This window comes from Lynx canadensis, chromosome B4 (assembly GCF_007474595.2).
Source record: "Lynx canadensis isolate LIC74 chromosome B4, mLynCan4.pri.v2, whole genome shotgun sequence".
Classification (NCBI taxonomy): domain Eukaryota; kingdom Metazoa; phylum Chordata; class Mammalia; order Carnivora; family Felidae; genus Lynx; species Lynx canadensis.
This window is the reverse complement of record NC_044309.1, coordinates 37,261,827-37,278,542: the sequence shown is the minus strand read 5'-3', so window position 1 is coordinate 37,278,542 and position 16,716 is coordinate 37,261,827. Positions and strand designations below refer to the sequence as shown.

General features: G+C 38.7%; 1 protein-coding gene across 1 annotated transcript in view; it reads right to left on the bottom strand.

Moving 5' to 3' along the window:
• Positions 1–16,716, bottom strand: part of KDM5A (lysine demethylase 5A) — a 95,286-nt gene that overhangs the window by 50,656 nt on the left and 27,914 nt on the right. The window contains exons 9-13 of the mRNA XM_030321427.2: positions 15,097–15,216; positions 14,242–14,400; positions 4,650–4,831; positions 2,590–2,752; positions 926–1,045 (exon numbers count right to left, since the gene is read on the bottom strand). Of these exons, the coding sequence (XP_030177287.1) occupies positions 926–1,045; positions 2,590–2,752; positions 4,650–4,831; positions 14,242–14,400; positions 15,097–15,216 (744 nt within the window). The remainder of the gene's footprint in view (positions 1–925; positions 1,046–2,589; positions 2,753–4,649; positions 4,832–14,241; positions 14,401–15,096; positions 15,217–16,716) is intronic.

Sequence of the window (16,716 nt, the reverse complement as noted above, 5' to 3'; positions counted from 1 at the left end):
TTAAAAGGAATAAAAAAACAAAATGGCAGGAAGAGTAAAATCAACTAATTGTCTATAAAAAGGAAAATAATAAAGGGATATTTTAAAAATCTAAGCTAAATATTGGAAAATATGGGTAAAATTCTTTTATTTTTAATTTTTTAATGTTTATTTATTTTTGAGAAAGAGAGAGTATAGTGGTGGGGGGAGGGGGGACAGACAGAGAGGGAGACACAGAATTTCAAGCGGGCTCCAGGCTCTGAGCTGTCAGCACAGAGCCTGACACGGGGCTCAAACTCACGGGCTTCAAGACCACGATCTGAGCCGACAGTTGGACGCTTAACCGACTGAGCCACCCAGATGCCCCGGTAAAATTAATTCTTAAAAAGATCTGGTTGTAGGGGCACCTACATGGCTCAGACGGTTAAGCCTCCAACTTCCGCTCAGTTCATGATCTTGCAGTTCGTGAGTTCAAGCCCCACATTGGGCTCCCTGCTGTTGGCACAGAGCCCGGAGCCGGCTTAGGATCCTCTGTCTCCCTCTCTCTCTACCCCTCCCTGGCTCTAGTGCACATGTACTCTCCCTAAAATAAATAAACGTTTAAAAAAAAAAAAAAAAAAGATCTGGTTGTCATTATAAAATCCATAAGTTGCTCAGATAAAGCAAAGACTAGAGGAACCACATTCTCTCAGAAAAGAAAGATTCAAAAAATATCAACTGTTCATTTAAAATTCAAACAGAATGGGGAAAATAATGGATAAGAACTATAAAATCTTCCAAATAAAAAGTGTAATGGAAACTGAACTTTCTAAATTATAACAGCCACTCTACTCTCGACTGAAATATTCATGAATCCTCCCCTCCCCAGCTAAGCAAATATGGCAACTAAGATGCATTTTCCAGGGGTGTTAGTAGACGTACAACAGCTACTTGCTATAGAACAGACCCAGTCAGCAGTACAGAAGTTCACAGCTTCAGCAAAGTTGTAGCCCTGGTTAAATCCAGAATGATAGGCACGAGGAAACGTCACAACAAACTCTCCAGCACACTGATTGGTCCTGTACACCTAAATGCAAAGTGGGAACAGGGATATAAAACAAAACAAAATAAAAACAACAAAAAAGGGGAACAGATTTTATCAGTCACTTTCAGCAGCACTTTCTAAAATTAAAAACAGTAAAGCATTCATTTACACCTATCAGAAGACAATATCAGGGTTTAAAAAGGAGCCCGAGGGGTACCTGGGTGGCTCAGTCGGTTAAGTGTCTGACTTCAGCTCAGGTCATGATCTCACGGTTCGTGGGTTTGAGCCCCACATCAGGTTCTGTGCTGACAGCTCAGAGCCTGTAGCCTAATTCAGATTCTGTGTCTCCTTCTCTGCCCCTCCCCCGCCCATGCTCTGTTTCTCTCTCTCTCTCTACCAAAAATAATTAAAAAAAAAAAAAAAGCAGCAGCCAGAACTCTACCTTCTTAAAATAGTCCCTGATAACAAATTATAATAATTCATAAAAAGAAAGTATGAGACAAATTTTCAAAGAGAAATGTTACTCACTGAACTACTAGTTTCTGAAACTTGACAAAATTTTTACAATTAAGAGATTTTTTCTTTTACTCCTTTTATCCTTGTGTTGTCAATCATGGTAAAAGGATGGAATTTCCTCCTACTCTTGGACAATTTTTTGGAAATTAACTAATTAGTTCATACGTAATATTGAAATATCCCCAAAATCAGTTTTCCTGAATCCCACTTAGTTTTGTAATAATACTATATGTCTTTAGAAAAGTCCCAGATTTGTGGCACCTGGGTGGCTCAGCTCAGTTAAGCATCTGACCTCGGCTCAAGTCATGATCTCACAGCTCATGAGTTCAAGCCCCATGTCGGGCTCTGTGCTGATAGCTCAGAGACTGGAGCCTGCTTTAGATTCTCCGTCTCCCTTTCTCTCTGCCCCTTCCCTGCTTGCGCTCCTATCTCTCTCTCTCAAAAATAAACCTTAAAAAAAAAAAAAAGTCTCAGATTCTAGTACACATTCACTCTTCAAAGACAAACTAACACTACTATTACTCAAACTACTTTCTCATTAAGGGTGTGATGAATATTTGAATATATACAGCAAATCTGTATATATTTATACTTTATCAGGTATTAGTGGCTTAAATTTAATAATCATTATCAAAACCAAGTTGAAAAGTAAAAAAAGTATCCATAGTATATTTCATTATTGCATATAAAAAGAGGCTGTGAAATCTTTACATGAAAAATGATCTCCAAAGGATAGACATTAGTTATTACAACTATCACTTAAAATACTTACACTTTGACTAAACAAGGTTAATAAGGAATACAAGATTTTTGTTAAGACCAGGACATAATGGTTTACTGAAAACAGAAGACTATTTTCATAGGTAGTTATACATAAAATATGATGAATACTTTAAAACACCTCTTAACCAAAAAAATGTTCTTCCCTTCAGAATATAAATTCTAATTTGGCTAGAAAATGACATGATCTTTTGCTTCCAGTTACAAAACAAAGCATATGTTGTGATTCTGATAAAAAGCGAACATAAATTTAAAGTAAAAATACTAAAAGGAGACCCGAAAAGACTCACAGGCACACCATGCTCCATCAGTACATTGGGATTCATGATGGTGACTAACTGATGCAGGAGATCAGGCTGGGATTCAAATAACTCAGGGGCCAGCTCCCTCATCACCTCCTCCAGTTGTTCTGCAGCATGAGATGGCACACCATACCAGGTCTTTGGTTCCCCCCTAGCAAAAGAAACAACTGTTTAACTAGGTGAGCATGGTACCAATGAGGCCAGGGTCTCTCATGCAAATCCACTAATTTATAATTAATTTTGTTTGTCCCATGGTCATAAATTATATACCCTGAATCCTGGCAAACCAACTCATAAATCTATTGTTTGATGAGCTATTGTTCATAAAGAAGGTAAGGCAAGAGTATATAAACAGGCAGGCACATACTTATCACTACTATCAGAAAAGCAATTCAAAGCACATGAACTCTTTAAGGTAGATCAACAAATAGTATTTCAAACAGGAAAGATCCTATCTGAAAAACCAACATCATTCTAAAGGATACTGACATGGTACCTTGATTTCAAGTCCACTGGACATTCCAATTATCCCCACAACGACCAAAGTCAAAGTCAGTACTCTCTAGACTACTTTTACATAACTTCATTAAGTTGATTTACTATCCAACAAAATAAGGCAAGGCTGGAAATTGTTGAAAACTTAAAGAATTCTATCTATAAATCTTAAGGACCAAACTGGCCCCATTAATGTACCAGACTTTAGCGGACTAGAGTTCATTTATAATACTAAATTGTACTCCTAGGAAATGGATTTAATGAGTCATACTATATTTATAAAATAGCTGCATTTCCTAATCCTAATACAATCCACAGTGCTGTCTCTAACAGAACTTACTATAATCATGAGAATGTTCTATAGCTGTGCTAACCAATACATACAGCCCTAGTCACCTGTGACCATAAAGCACTTGAAATATGTTTCCTATAACTGAGGAATTACATTTTTAATTGTATCTTAATTAAAAAAAGATTGTTTTTAATGTTTATTTATTTCTGGGAGAGAGACAGAGGATGAGTCAAGGAGGGGCAGAGAGAGGAGACACAGAATCTGAAGCAGGCTCCAGGCTCTGAGCTGTCAGCACAGAGCCCGATGCAGGGCTCGAACTCACGAACCAAACCACAAGATCGTGACCTGAGCTGAAGTCAGATGCTTACCCAACTAAGCCACCCAGGTGCCCCATTCTTAACAAATTTAAATAGCCACATTTAGCTAGCAGTTATCATATTAAACAGCACTGTGATAAAGCAGAGAAATACAATCACTATAGTTTTCCACTGCAAAGAGTGATTTGAGTAGTATCTTCCAAATGGGAAAAAAAAAACATCATATAGTTGATATCATAATAATGGACAAGGAACTGGGCAAGAAAATAAAAGCTATGGGGGAGATACAAAAAAATTCAGCCAACAAATTTAATGAATACACATGTAACAGGCATTTTTAGGGAAAATGTTATCAAAGAGAAAAAAAAATCATTTGATAATTTCCAATACTGAAGGTTTAGTCAGATCTTAATTACATACACGCTTTGAACATTCTACCTTGAATATCAAAAGATACACCAAGTAATTTTCATGTACACCAAATAAGTATCATTTGGTCTAAAACTCTAGGCTCTGAGGGCACCTGGGTGGCTCAGCTGGTTAAGCGTCCTACTTCAGCTCATGTGATGATCTCACAGTTAATGAGTTCAAGCCCCGAATCAGGCTCTGCGCTGACAGTGTGGAGCCTGCCTGGGATTTTCTCTCCCTCTGCCCCTCCCCTGCTCACGCACATGCTTGCTCTCTCTCTCTCTCCTCTCCCTCTCTCTCTCAAAAATAGTTTAAAAATAAAAATAAAAAAATAAAACTCTAGGCTCTGCTGCATGCACATATTTTAAAAGGGAAGGTATCTGAGATATACATATCCTTAGACCTCTACACTTCTCAATATGTTACCCTACTTTGGATAGGAAATACTTTTAAATTCAGCTCTTACTAACATATCACCTAATACTATAACACACCTTTAAAACGGTTACTAAACATATAACAAAGATCATATATACCAGTGTAAATAGTTGATGGAATAACTCCAGTGATCTTCAATGTGCCAGCAGAAAGAAGAAAAACACATTCCCACATAGAGCCATGGCACTTTCATACCAGAGATGTCTACATTAATGTGTGCAAGAACAGACTGCTCTAGGACAGGCATATTATTCAAATTCCAACCAGAAAGTGCATACTCCTATAAAGAAAAAAAAAAAAAAGATGTAAATGAAAGATCAGAAATGACACGTGCCCAATAGAAATTTCAAGGGAGTCTTTTAAAATAAGGTAAAAATTGTATATAATATTTATAATAATCTAGTCCATAGAATCGTGCTCTTTGCTCTCTGCAACATGTAACTCATATACCTATTCAATTCTGTCTCCTGTCTAGCTGGCATTTAGATTTCCCTTTAGTTATTTCAGATACCTCTGGTTTATTCTGAAGCATATAAGCAATTTTTTTTACTACTCCTCCCTCAAATACACTACTATAAAATTATGTGAGACTCATTTTAATAGGACAGTATTATATTTCTATTTTATCCCTAGTAGTATAACTTCCCCAAATATTTATAGCATGGTGCCAGATATTGTGAAAACAGAATACTACGATATGTAATCCTGCATTTATGCCAACAGCAAAGACTAAGATGACACAGAAAGTCACCATTACCACCCCCACTAGCAACTCACCTAGAAATACTGGATAAATTATAATAATGAAAACATTTGTTTCATAGATGAACTCAAAAGAAAAAAGAATTTCCAGTTTCCAGAAACAAAGAAAAAGGAAAGAAAGGCAGAATGAAAAAGGAAAGCTACTGACTGAGTTTTCATAGAGGCTTCTCTGGATATAAGGGCTGGACACTGAGTTTCAAAAGCCTACCCTGAAACCATTATGAAGCCTTAAAGTGCTTATCATCCTTGCTGGGAGCAGTTCTCAAAGTGGGGTCCAGGGAACCCAGAACTATTTCCGGGACTATGCAAAGTCAAACTATGCTCATAGGAACTGTTAAGATGTTATTTGCCTTTTTACACTCATTCTTACAGGGATGTAGTGTGAATTTTCCAGAGGATACGTGATATGTAACATCACAACAGACTGAATGCACAAAGAAGAAAGTGAACCCAGCTGCCTTCTATCAGGTAGTCCAAAACTGCTAAACGTGGATGCCAGGTACTGAGGGAAGGAGGAAAGTTCATTATTATTTGCACTTTCCACAATACAGAGTTGAAAAAATAAAACCCTCAAAGTAAGAGCTTTAACAGCCAATGACAAAGCTGAAGACAGAATGTGTCAACTAGAAGTCAGATTTGAGGATATCATCCACATTGTAGCACAAAAAAATGGAAACTATAAATATGTAGTTAAGAGTCGCAGAGGACAAAATAAGAAAGTCCATCATAGGTTTAAGTAGGAATTCCATGCAAACTGGTGCAGCCACTCGGGAAAACAGTGTGGAGGTTCCTCAAAAAAATTAAAAATAGATCTACCCTATGATCCAGCAATAGCACGGCTAGGAATTTACCCAGGGGATACAGGAGTGCTGATGTATAGGGGCACTTGTACCCCAATGTTTATTTATAACAGCACTTTCAACAATAGCCAAATTATGGAAAAAGCCTAAATGTCCATCAACTGATGAATGGATAAAGATGTGGTTTATATACACAATGGAATACTACTTGGCAATGAGAAAGAATGAAATCTGGCCATTTGTAGCAACGTGGATGGAACAGGAGAGTATTATGCTAAGTGAAATAAGTCAGGCAGAGAAAGACAGATACCATTATGTTTTCACTCATATGTGGATCCCGAGAAACTTAACAGAAGACCATGGGGGAGAGGAAGGGAGGGAAAAAAAAGGTACATAGAGGGAAGGAGGCAAACCATAAGAGACTCTTAAATACTGCGAACAAACTGAAGGTTGATGGGGTGTGGGAGAGACGGGAAAGGGGGTGATGGGTATTGAGGAGGGCACCTGTTGGGATGAGCACTGAGTGTTGTATGGAAACCAACTTGACAATAAATTATATTTAATATTAAAAAAATAAGTACGAATGCCATTAAGAAATAGTAAAGTGGCTCAGTCAGTTAAGCATCCAACTTTGGCTCAGGTCATAATCTCGCAGTTTGTGAGTTCAAGTCCCATGTCAGGCTCTGTGCTGATAGCTTGGAGCCTGGAGCCTGCTTCAGATTCTGTGTCTCCTCCTCTCTGCCCCTCCCATTCTCATGCTCTGTCTCTCCCTGTCTTTCAATAATAAATAAACATTAAAAAAAATTAAAAACAAAGAAATAGTAATGAAATACGATTCATACCCTCAATATGCTTTTTAAAAAAGGTTTTCAAAAAATACTGTTCAATATGTTTTTTAGTTGGTTGGTCAGCTGGTTGTGTGAAAACATAATCAATCTAGTTGAAGAGGTAAGACCTACATACAAAAAGTTTCAAGACAACAATATACACATGAAACCCCAAACACAGATAAAAGAGTAAATTCTTTAGTTCTTCAGAGGACAATAGTAATTAGTGTGGGCTTGCATCATTAAGAAAACTTTTTTTTTTAATATTAATGTTTATTTATTTTTGAGACAGACACAGACAGAGAGAGACAGAGTGTGAGCAGGGGAGGGGCAGAGAGAGAGGGAGACACAGAATCTGAAGCAGGCTCCAGGCTCCAAACTGTCAGCACAGAGCCTCATGCAGGGCTCAAACTCGTGAACCGCGAGATCATGAGCTGAGCCGAAGTCAGAGGCTCAATCGACTGAGCCACCTAGGCACCCCAGGAAAACTTTATACAAAAGAAGAACCTGAGTAAAGCTTAGAAAAATAGATAAGATGTGACAATGAATGACAGAAAGACAGAATATATACTGTCCTGGCTGGTGAAGGGGAAGACTGAAATTAGTCATACTCAGAAACACAGGAAATAAGACTAGAAAAGAAGAATGGACCTTTAACCTTAAATTAAGAAGCTTGGGTTTTATCCTATATTCAGAAAAGAAATAAAACAGAATCTGAAAAATGAAACAGTATAAACATAGTATCTTAAATATTCTTAAACTTTTGTTTACGGAAAGTTTGAAACATAAACAAAAGTAGACAGAACTGCATAATGAACTCCAGAAGACGTCTCAACCTTAACATGTTAAGTAAAAGCAATATATTTAAATTTTTTTAACGTTTATTTATTTTTGAAACAGAGAGACAGAGCATGAACAGGGGAGGGTCAGAGAGAGAGAGAGAGGGAGACACAGAATCTGAAACAGGCTCCAGGCTCTGAGCTGTCAGCACAGAGCCCGACGCGGGGCTTGAACTCACGAACCGCAAGATCATGACCTGAGCTGAAGTCGGACGCTTAACCGACTGAGCCACCCAGGCGCCCCAAAGCAATATATTTAAAATGACTGCAGAGACGAGCAGTAAGCAGAAAATCTGGTTAACATAACAGGCCTAAGACTACTATTCTTCAAAAAGCCTACTTAAAGTTCTCTTGGCTGGTATGTGGAAACTTACATGGCAGACAGCTCCCTACACTAATAAAAAGAGTGATTTATGATGCCTAGACCATACAATGTAGTTTATGTACACTTGCTTTCCTTCTGGGAGTTTGGGATTTTATAGTATGTGTTAAGCAGAGGATGCCCAGGTCACCAGCCTCCAATAAAAACCTTGAGTTGGGTCACTAATGAGCTTCCCTGGTAGGCAATACTTCCTACACATTGTCAATTTGATACTAGTGCCTTCTATGTAACTCCATTAGGAGGACTCTTGGATGCTTCTACCTGGTTTTCTCTGGATTTGGGCCATGCATCTTTTCCCTTTGCTGATTTTGCTTTGTATTCTTTCACTATAGTAATCATAGCCATGAGTCCTCCCAGAAAATCACCGAACCTGGAGATGGTCTTGGGGACTCCAAACACAAGTGGTCATTATTTAAGATTATGACAATCATCCCAACATGATGTGACAGGACCTAGACAAAGATGGTAGTAGCGGGTATGAAAAGAGGCCAGTCCTACAGAAAATAATGAAAAATGAACTAACAGGATTTAGTCAATGACTTAATATGGAGCCAAGGACAAGAAGAAAAAAATGTTCCCAAGGTTTCAAGTTCTGTGCCTATTTTTATTCCTTAGAAGCCCTGTTGGTAGAGCACATTGTATTCATAAGACAATATATTAACTTCAGAAATACTTCTCCAGTAAACTATGACTCCAGAGAAATATGCTATCAGATACCAAGAGCTATCTCATGCAGAAGTTCAACACAAATGTACAACGCCTAGTGAAATGTTGGTAGTTATCTGCTATTCTAGTACAGTAACTTTACCGTAACTGATATTAAGTATAAAAAGTCTGAAGGTTTTACACAAACTCTAATTAGTCCTTAAAATCCTTTTGTAATAAAGAAGTCCTCTCATTCTATCTTTAAACACAACAAAAGTATCCTGTGAAAAACATTACTGCTTAGAAAACAAAGAGCAAATCCATGATCCAGTCTAGAAAAAAAGTTGTATCATCTGTCTCTTTATACTATGGTTGGTTACAGCCCAGCATTTCTCCACATTCATGAAGGTGAATAGAGCAAAAGCAGAAATAGATATTCATTTAAAACTCAAACATGGAGGGCGCCTGGGTGGCGCAGTCGGTTAAGCGTCCGACTTCAGCCAGGTCACGATCTCGCGGTCTGTGAGTTCGAGCCCCGCGTCAGGCTCTGGGCTGATGGCTCAGAGCCTGGAGCCTGTTTCCGATTCTGTGTCTCCCTCTCTCTCTGCCCCTCCCCCATTCATGCTCTGTCTCTCTCTGTCCCAAAAATAAATAAACGTTGAAAAAAAAAAAAATTTAAAACTCAAACATGGAGAAAGACTAATATCTGTATTATTAATATTAGGTGCTTAGGTTTGACACTTAAAATAATCTTTAAAATCTCTGTGACCTTGTTTTTAAGATCAGAAGATATAAATATCTGTTTAAGAACAACTTAAAAATTCAGAACAGGGGCGCCTGGGTGGCTCAGTCGGTTGAGTGTCCAACTTTGGCTAAGGTCATGATCTCGCGGCTCACGAGTCTGAGCCCCGCATAAGGCTCTGTGCTGACAGTTTGAAGCCTGGAGCCTGCTTCAGATCCTATGTCTCTTTCTCTCTCTATCCCTCCCCTGCTCACACTCTGTCTCTTTCTCTGTCAAAAATAAACATTAAAAAAAAGTTTTTTTAATAAAAAAAATTCAGAACAGAAACAAAATTCAGAAAAAGGCAGAAAAAGTCTCTTCCCAATAATTCAGTAATTGCCCACCACTTGGCAAAGGAAGGGTATAAAGAAACTCTGATGTGTTTCCTTATACCTATAAAAACCAGATTAAATTCAGTGATACTGAACAAACCATCTGTATATTATCTATGTTCTCCATCTATTGTAATCATTCTCTTTCTCCCTTGGTAAAACCCAATGTGTATTCTCTAATCTATATTATCCTAACCTGATTATTCCAACCTGTACTCTACCTACGCAGAAGGAAAAATATAATAAGGCTAAAATAATAAGAAAGCCAAAAGATGTAACTTTTGATCATAAAGAAATGAAACAAAATGAAAACTTAATTCAGCACACATTAAGTGCTCAGATACTGGTTGGCATAATATCCAATGAGATGGTACCATGAATAAACTGGGTAAGTAATGCTATAAGGAATTAGGATGGACTGAACAGGGCCTGAAGGGACTCAAAAACAAAAAACAAAAAGGGTAAGACCACGTAAGTAGTATACACCATTTCTTTTTAAAAAGAATATGCAGGGGCGCCTGGGTGGCTCAGTCGGTTAAGCGTCCGACTTCAGCTCAGGTCACGATCTCACGGTCCATGAGTTCGAGCCCCGCGTCGGGCTCTGGGCTGATGGCTCAGAGCCTGGAGCCTGCTTCCGATTCTGTGTCTCCCTCTCTCTCTGCCCCTCCCCCGTTCATGCTCTGTCTCTCTCTGTCTCAAAAATAAATAAACATTAAAAAAAAATTAAAAAAAAAAAGAATATACAATTCTGCATGTGTGATGTATAAATGCTTGCATAGAGGGGCGCCTGGGTGGCTCAGTCAGTTGAGCGTCCAACTTCGGCTCAGGTCATGATCTCGCGGTTTGGTTCGTGAGTTCGAGCCCTGCATCAGGCTCTGTGCTGACAGCTCAGAGCCTGAAGCCTGCTTCGGATTCTGTTTCCCTCTCTCTGCCCCCTCTGCCCCTCCCTGACTCATGCTCTGTCTCTCTCTCTCTCTCTGTCAAAAATAAACTTTATAAATAAATAAATAAATAAATAAATAAATAAATAAATAAATAAAATGCTTGCATAGATCACTGTATCTGAAGAACAGCTAGAAGATGAAATAGTGTCTTCCTCTGTTACATTGGTGATCTGGGTAGGAGGGAGACTTTTAATTGTAAAGAATTTCCAGCAGTGGTAATATGGAGAGGTTGGGCAATTCCCCTCCACAAAAAACAAAGATAAATCTGGACAAAATTATCAAAACAGCCATTTCTAAGGCACTATAAATCAACTAAAGGCAAACAACAGAACACGACAAAAAACTGAGAAGCATTTACAACTGAAAGACTAAAAGCCTGAATAAAAACATTCCCAGATAAGCAAAGACTGAAAAAATTCATTCCTTAGCAGACCCATACTACAAATAAAAGCAGTCTTCCAGCCTGAAAGAAAATGACCTGAAAAAGTAAGTTGGATCCCACAGGAATAAATGAAGAGCATCAGAAATGGTGTATTTGTGAGTAAATAGGTAAAAGAGTATATGTGTATTTTTTACCTTCTCTTACCTTTTTAAAAAAGATGGTTTAAAGTAATAATTTTATTGCTGTGTTGTCGTGTTTATACAATATGTAGACATAATGTATAACAATACAGTGGGAAATGAAGAAAAAAGTTGCTATATTCACCAGAATTAAGTCAATATTAACATAAAGTAGGCTGTGTAAAGACCATTTAAAAAGTTAAAAAGGGGCAAAAGGGGCACCTGGGTGGCTCTGTCAATTAAGTTCCTGACTCTTCATCTTGGCTCAAGTCATGACCTCACAGTTCATGAAATCGAGCCCCGAGTCAGGCTATGCACTCAGCATGGAACATGCTCGGGATTCTCTCTCTCCCTCTCTTTCTGCCCTTCCCATGCACACACGTGTACTCCCTCCCTCTCTCTCTCTCTCTCTCTCAAAAATAAACTTTTATAAATAAATAAGATGCATATTATAATTCCTAGAACCACTAAATAACTAAAAAGCATATATGCAAAACAAAAAAATCTAGAGGAATTAAAATGGTATTATGAAAAATATCTGTTTAACACCAAAAAAAGGCCACAGAGACAGAGGAACAAAAAAAACCACAAGACACAAAATCACAAAATGAACAGACATGAATCAACCGTGTCAGTAATTATATTAAGTGTAAATACACTAATACTCCAATCAAAAGGCAACCCTCAGACTAGGTTTTTTAAAAAAGCAAGATCCTGGGGCACCTGGGTGGCTCAGTTGGTTAAGTGGCCGACTCCTGATTTTGGCTCAGGTCGTGACCTCACAGTTCAAACCCCCTGTTGGGCTTTATGCTAAGAGCACGGAGCCTACTTGGGACTCTCTCCCTCCCTCTCTCTGCCCCTCCCCTGTTGGCATGCACGCACATGTACAACGCTCTCAAAAATAAATAAAAATAAGCATTTTTTGTTTTAAGGCGGCAAGATCCAATCATATCCTCCTACAAAAAACACACTTTAGATTCTAAGATACAAACAGATTCAAAGTAAAAGAATGTTAAAAAGATATACCTTGCAAATACTAACCTTAAGAGAACTGGGATAGTTATTCTTTTTTATTTTTTTTTAAATCTCTATTTATTATCAAGAGACAGAGCATGAGCATGGGAGGGGCAGAGAGAGGGGGAGACACAGAATCCCAAGCAGGCTCCAGGCTGAGCTGTCAGCACAGAGCTTGACATGGGGCTTGAACACACAAACTTCAAGAAGCATGATCTGAGCTGAAGTCGGACACAACCGACTGAGCCACCCAGGCGCCCCAGGATATTCTTTTAACTATATATCCTTCTGCACTATATAACTTTTTTTTTTTAACCATGTGTAACTCTTTTCATAGGAAATAAAATTCTTAATCACTGCCAATATAGAAGGAAAGGAAAAGTGAAAAGGACCAAAATAATGAGAAAAAGAAGTGAATGATCATCTTAATTCAGCTTTATACATAAGGGTCATCTCCTATTTGACAGAACTTCAATATATATTACAGTTTAAATGCATTATTTGAAAACCTACCTGCTCAGGTGTTAAAGGAAACTTAATTTTGAACCTATCAAGAAATGTAACTCTTTTTAAAAAAATCTTAAATCACTACAAACACAAAGAGGCAAAATTTTTTTAACTGGAATCAAAGTTTTAAACTAATTAAAATGGTTGGGGCACCTGGGTGGCTCAGTCGGTTGGGTGTCCAACTTCAGCTTAGGTCATGATCTCACAGTTGGTGGGTTCAAGCCCCACATTGGGCTCTGTGCTGACAGCTCAGAGCCTGGAGCCTGCTTCAGATTCTGTGTCTTCCTCTCTCTCTCTCTCTCTTTGCCCCTCCCCCACTCATGCTCTGTCTCTCAAGAATAAACATAAAAAAAAAATTAAACTAATTAAAATGGTTTTGGGGCGCCTGGGTAGCTCAGTCAGTTAAGCATCCGTCCGACTTTGAGTGTCATGATCTCACAGTGTGTGGGTCTTAGCTGTGCTAACAGCTCAGAGCCTAGAGTCTGCTTCAGATTCTGTGTCTCCCTCTCTCTCTGCTCCACCCCTGCTGTGCTCTGTTTCTCAAAAGGCACAAATGTTAAAAAAAGATTTTAATAAAAATAAAAATAAACTAAAATGGTTTTAAAATGCAAAGTTAATGGGAGAGTGGGGAGAAAAAATAATAACAGTAATAATAAAATGCAAACTTAAGGGGTGCCTGGGTGGCTGAGTCGGTTAAGTGTTCCAACTTCAGCTCAGGTCATGATCTCACAGTTCGTGAGTTCAAGCCCTGCGTTGGGCTCTGTGTTAACAGCTCAGAGTCTGAAGCCTGCTTCAGATTCTGTGTCTCCCTGTCTCTACTCCTCCCTCCCTCACTGTCTTTCTCTCTCTCAAAAATAAACATTAAAAAAAAAAAAAAAGGTTTTTTTTAATGCAAAGTTAAATTTTTAAGGGTACTTTGAATGTATTGTTTTTAATTTTTTTTTAATGTTTGTTTATTTTTTGAGAGAGAAAGACACAGCATGAGCAGGGGAGGGGCAGAGAGAGAGTGAGAGAGAATCCAAAGCAGGCTCCAGGCTCTGAGTCGTCAGCACAGAGCCCGTCACGGACTGTGAGATCATGACCTGAGCCGGAAGTCGGACACTTAACTGAATGAGCCACCCAGGTGCCCCTGGATGTATTGTTTTTAAAACTGAAGATAATATATAATGTCCAAATCCTACAGATTGAATATTTTAAATGAATGCAATCCCTTAAAATTAGAGAAAGGCAGTTTTCTACTATGCAAAGGCTAAATCAGCTTGGGCTAAGTTTGAATTACTACTATCTGCTCTGCACCTCTTCTTCTGGCAGCATCTTTCTCCGACCATCCTTCACAGGAAATCCACTTCCAAAGTCTTTTGAGGAGATATCAGCTCCATACTCTACAATAACATCTTCTTCAATGCTGCTCACCAGCCGCCAGAATTCCTTTTCTACTAGCTCTGTAGGAACCATCTATACAGGGAAAACAAAGATTACAGATTACTAACTCACTATAACCATAACCTTCTAAAACATAAAATGCAGATCAAGTGAACACAAACCCATGATAAAATGAAAAGTCTTATTTCCAGAGCTGAAAAGACCAGGTTCTTAGCTTTTTCCAATGAGGATAGCGAAATACTAAAGGCAACCTAAATGTTCAGAAAAACATAATAAACTTGAACTGCCTTTTTCTGTAAACTGTTTTCCAACTAAGAAATATAAAAATGACCCAGGACATCAAGAAAGAAAAAAGGAAATGGAAAAATCAAGGCTGAATTTTAATAGCTTTGGCAAATTTTTTGGATAAGGATATTAAAAAGCCCAATATCCCGTAGGAGAAGAACAAACTTCATATTACAAGTAACAACAAAAGGAGCAACTGCCACATACTTCATGGTTTTCTATAAAAGATTTCCTACAGAAGGCTAATAAACAATTCCAAGATCAAAGCAGATTTCTCAACAGGAGAGTACACACTGCCACATTAGCAAATGAAAAAAATAGAAACAGATGCCAGGCCCCTGATCTTTAGATTTAATATTCTATCATCTTTCTCATGCTGTCCCGATTTTCCACAAAATGATGAAAGTAAAAAGCAAACCAAAAGCTTTGGACACAGATAAATCTTCAGACTTCCCCAAACCGACCTAAAAGAAAGATACTCACATGAACTGGCATATTGAAATAATCAGACTTAAAATTATCTGCCATCTCTCCAAAGCTCTGAAGTGTATACTCTCGTACAGCTTGTTCAAATCCAAAGGCCTCTCGAGGTTTATTGCATTCCTAGGAAGAAGAAATACCTAAGATTAACTCACTGAAAATGAACAAAATATTAAGGCTCTCAGGCATTACCTTCTTTGATCATTTCCCTAGGGGAAGCAAATCCAATCAACCTTAGCAAAACAAGTATTAATTACTTGCAATATGAAATCAGTAAATAATGTTCTAAAACCTTAACTGCATTTTCACAGCCTTCCAGTAGGAAGGTGGCAATGAGACAGTTTCAGACTCTGGAGTTGGCATTAAGCTCAGCACCAAGACAAGGTGAGAGGGGCGCCTGGGTGGCTCAGTCGGTTAAGCTCGGCACCAAGACAAACACCTGGAGGACTACTGACATGCAATCAAGCCCAGGGATGCTACTCATTCTCAGTTTACCAGTGGATTTAGCAATGGAGAAAATAAATGTTCACAGACAAAGGAAAGATAATGGATAAAGGGATATCCACTTGACTGCTAGAATATCTAGCTATAGGAATGGTTGTTTCACACCACCAATCACCCTAACCAGTATCTTAACACAAATTCTCAGAGTATAACTGCTTTGGAATCATCTAACCATGAGAATAACAAATAATAATTCAAAGCTCTGAATACACCTAGATACAACCCAGCCAACTCCTTCCCTTCCATATCCTACCACAACATTCTGTTAAGCAAACGGATTAGGTATTTCAGGACAATAATGTCAATGTAATCTTTGAATAAGAATAATTTAGAATAATCAAGTAAAAATTTAAATAAGCTAATAGATACTATCCATTATCTGTTAACATGAGAACTGGAGGCATAAATCCTAAGTTCTAGAGCTTTATGTCTGATTTCTACTTTGGTTTTTTTTTTTTTTTTTGAAGTTCATTTATTTAAGTGATCTCTACACCCAACACGGGTCTTGAACCCATGACCCCAAGATCAAGAATTACATGCTACAGGGAGCCTGGCTGGGTGGCTCAGTCAGTTGAACGTCTGACTTTGGGTCAGGTCATGATCTCACGGTTGTAAGTTCGAGCCCCGCACTGGGCTCGCTGCTGTCAGCACAGAGCCTGCTTTGGATCCTCTGTTCACCCTCTCTATCACTCCCCTGCGCTTTCTCTCTCTCTCTCTCTCTCAAAAATAAAACATTTAGGGGTGCCTGGGTGTCTCAGTCAGCTGAGTGTCCGACTTTGACTCAGGTCATGATCTCGCAGTTTGTGAGTTCGAGCCCCGCGTCGGAGCTGTCAGCACAGAGCCTGGAGCCTGTTTCAGATTCTGTCCCCCTCTCTCTCTACCCAACCCCACTTGTGCTCTGTTTCTCTGTCTCTAAAATAAACATTAAAAAAAATTTTTTTTAATTTAAAAAATTTAGGGGCACCTGGGTGGCTCAGTCAGTTAAGCATCTGATTTCAGCTCAGGTCATGATGTCACAGTCCGTGAGTTCGAGCCCCGCATCAGGCTCTGTGCTGACAGCTCAGAGCCTGGAGCCTGCTTGGGATTCTGTGTCTGTCTCTCTCTGCCCCTCCCCCGCTC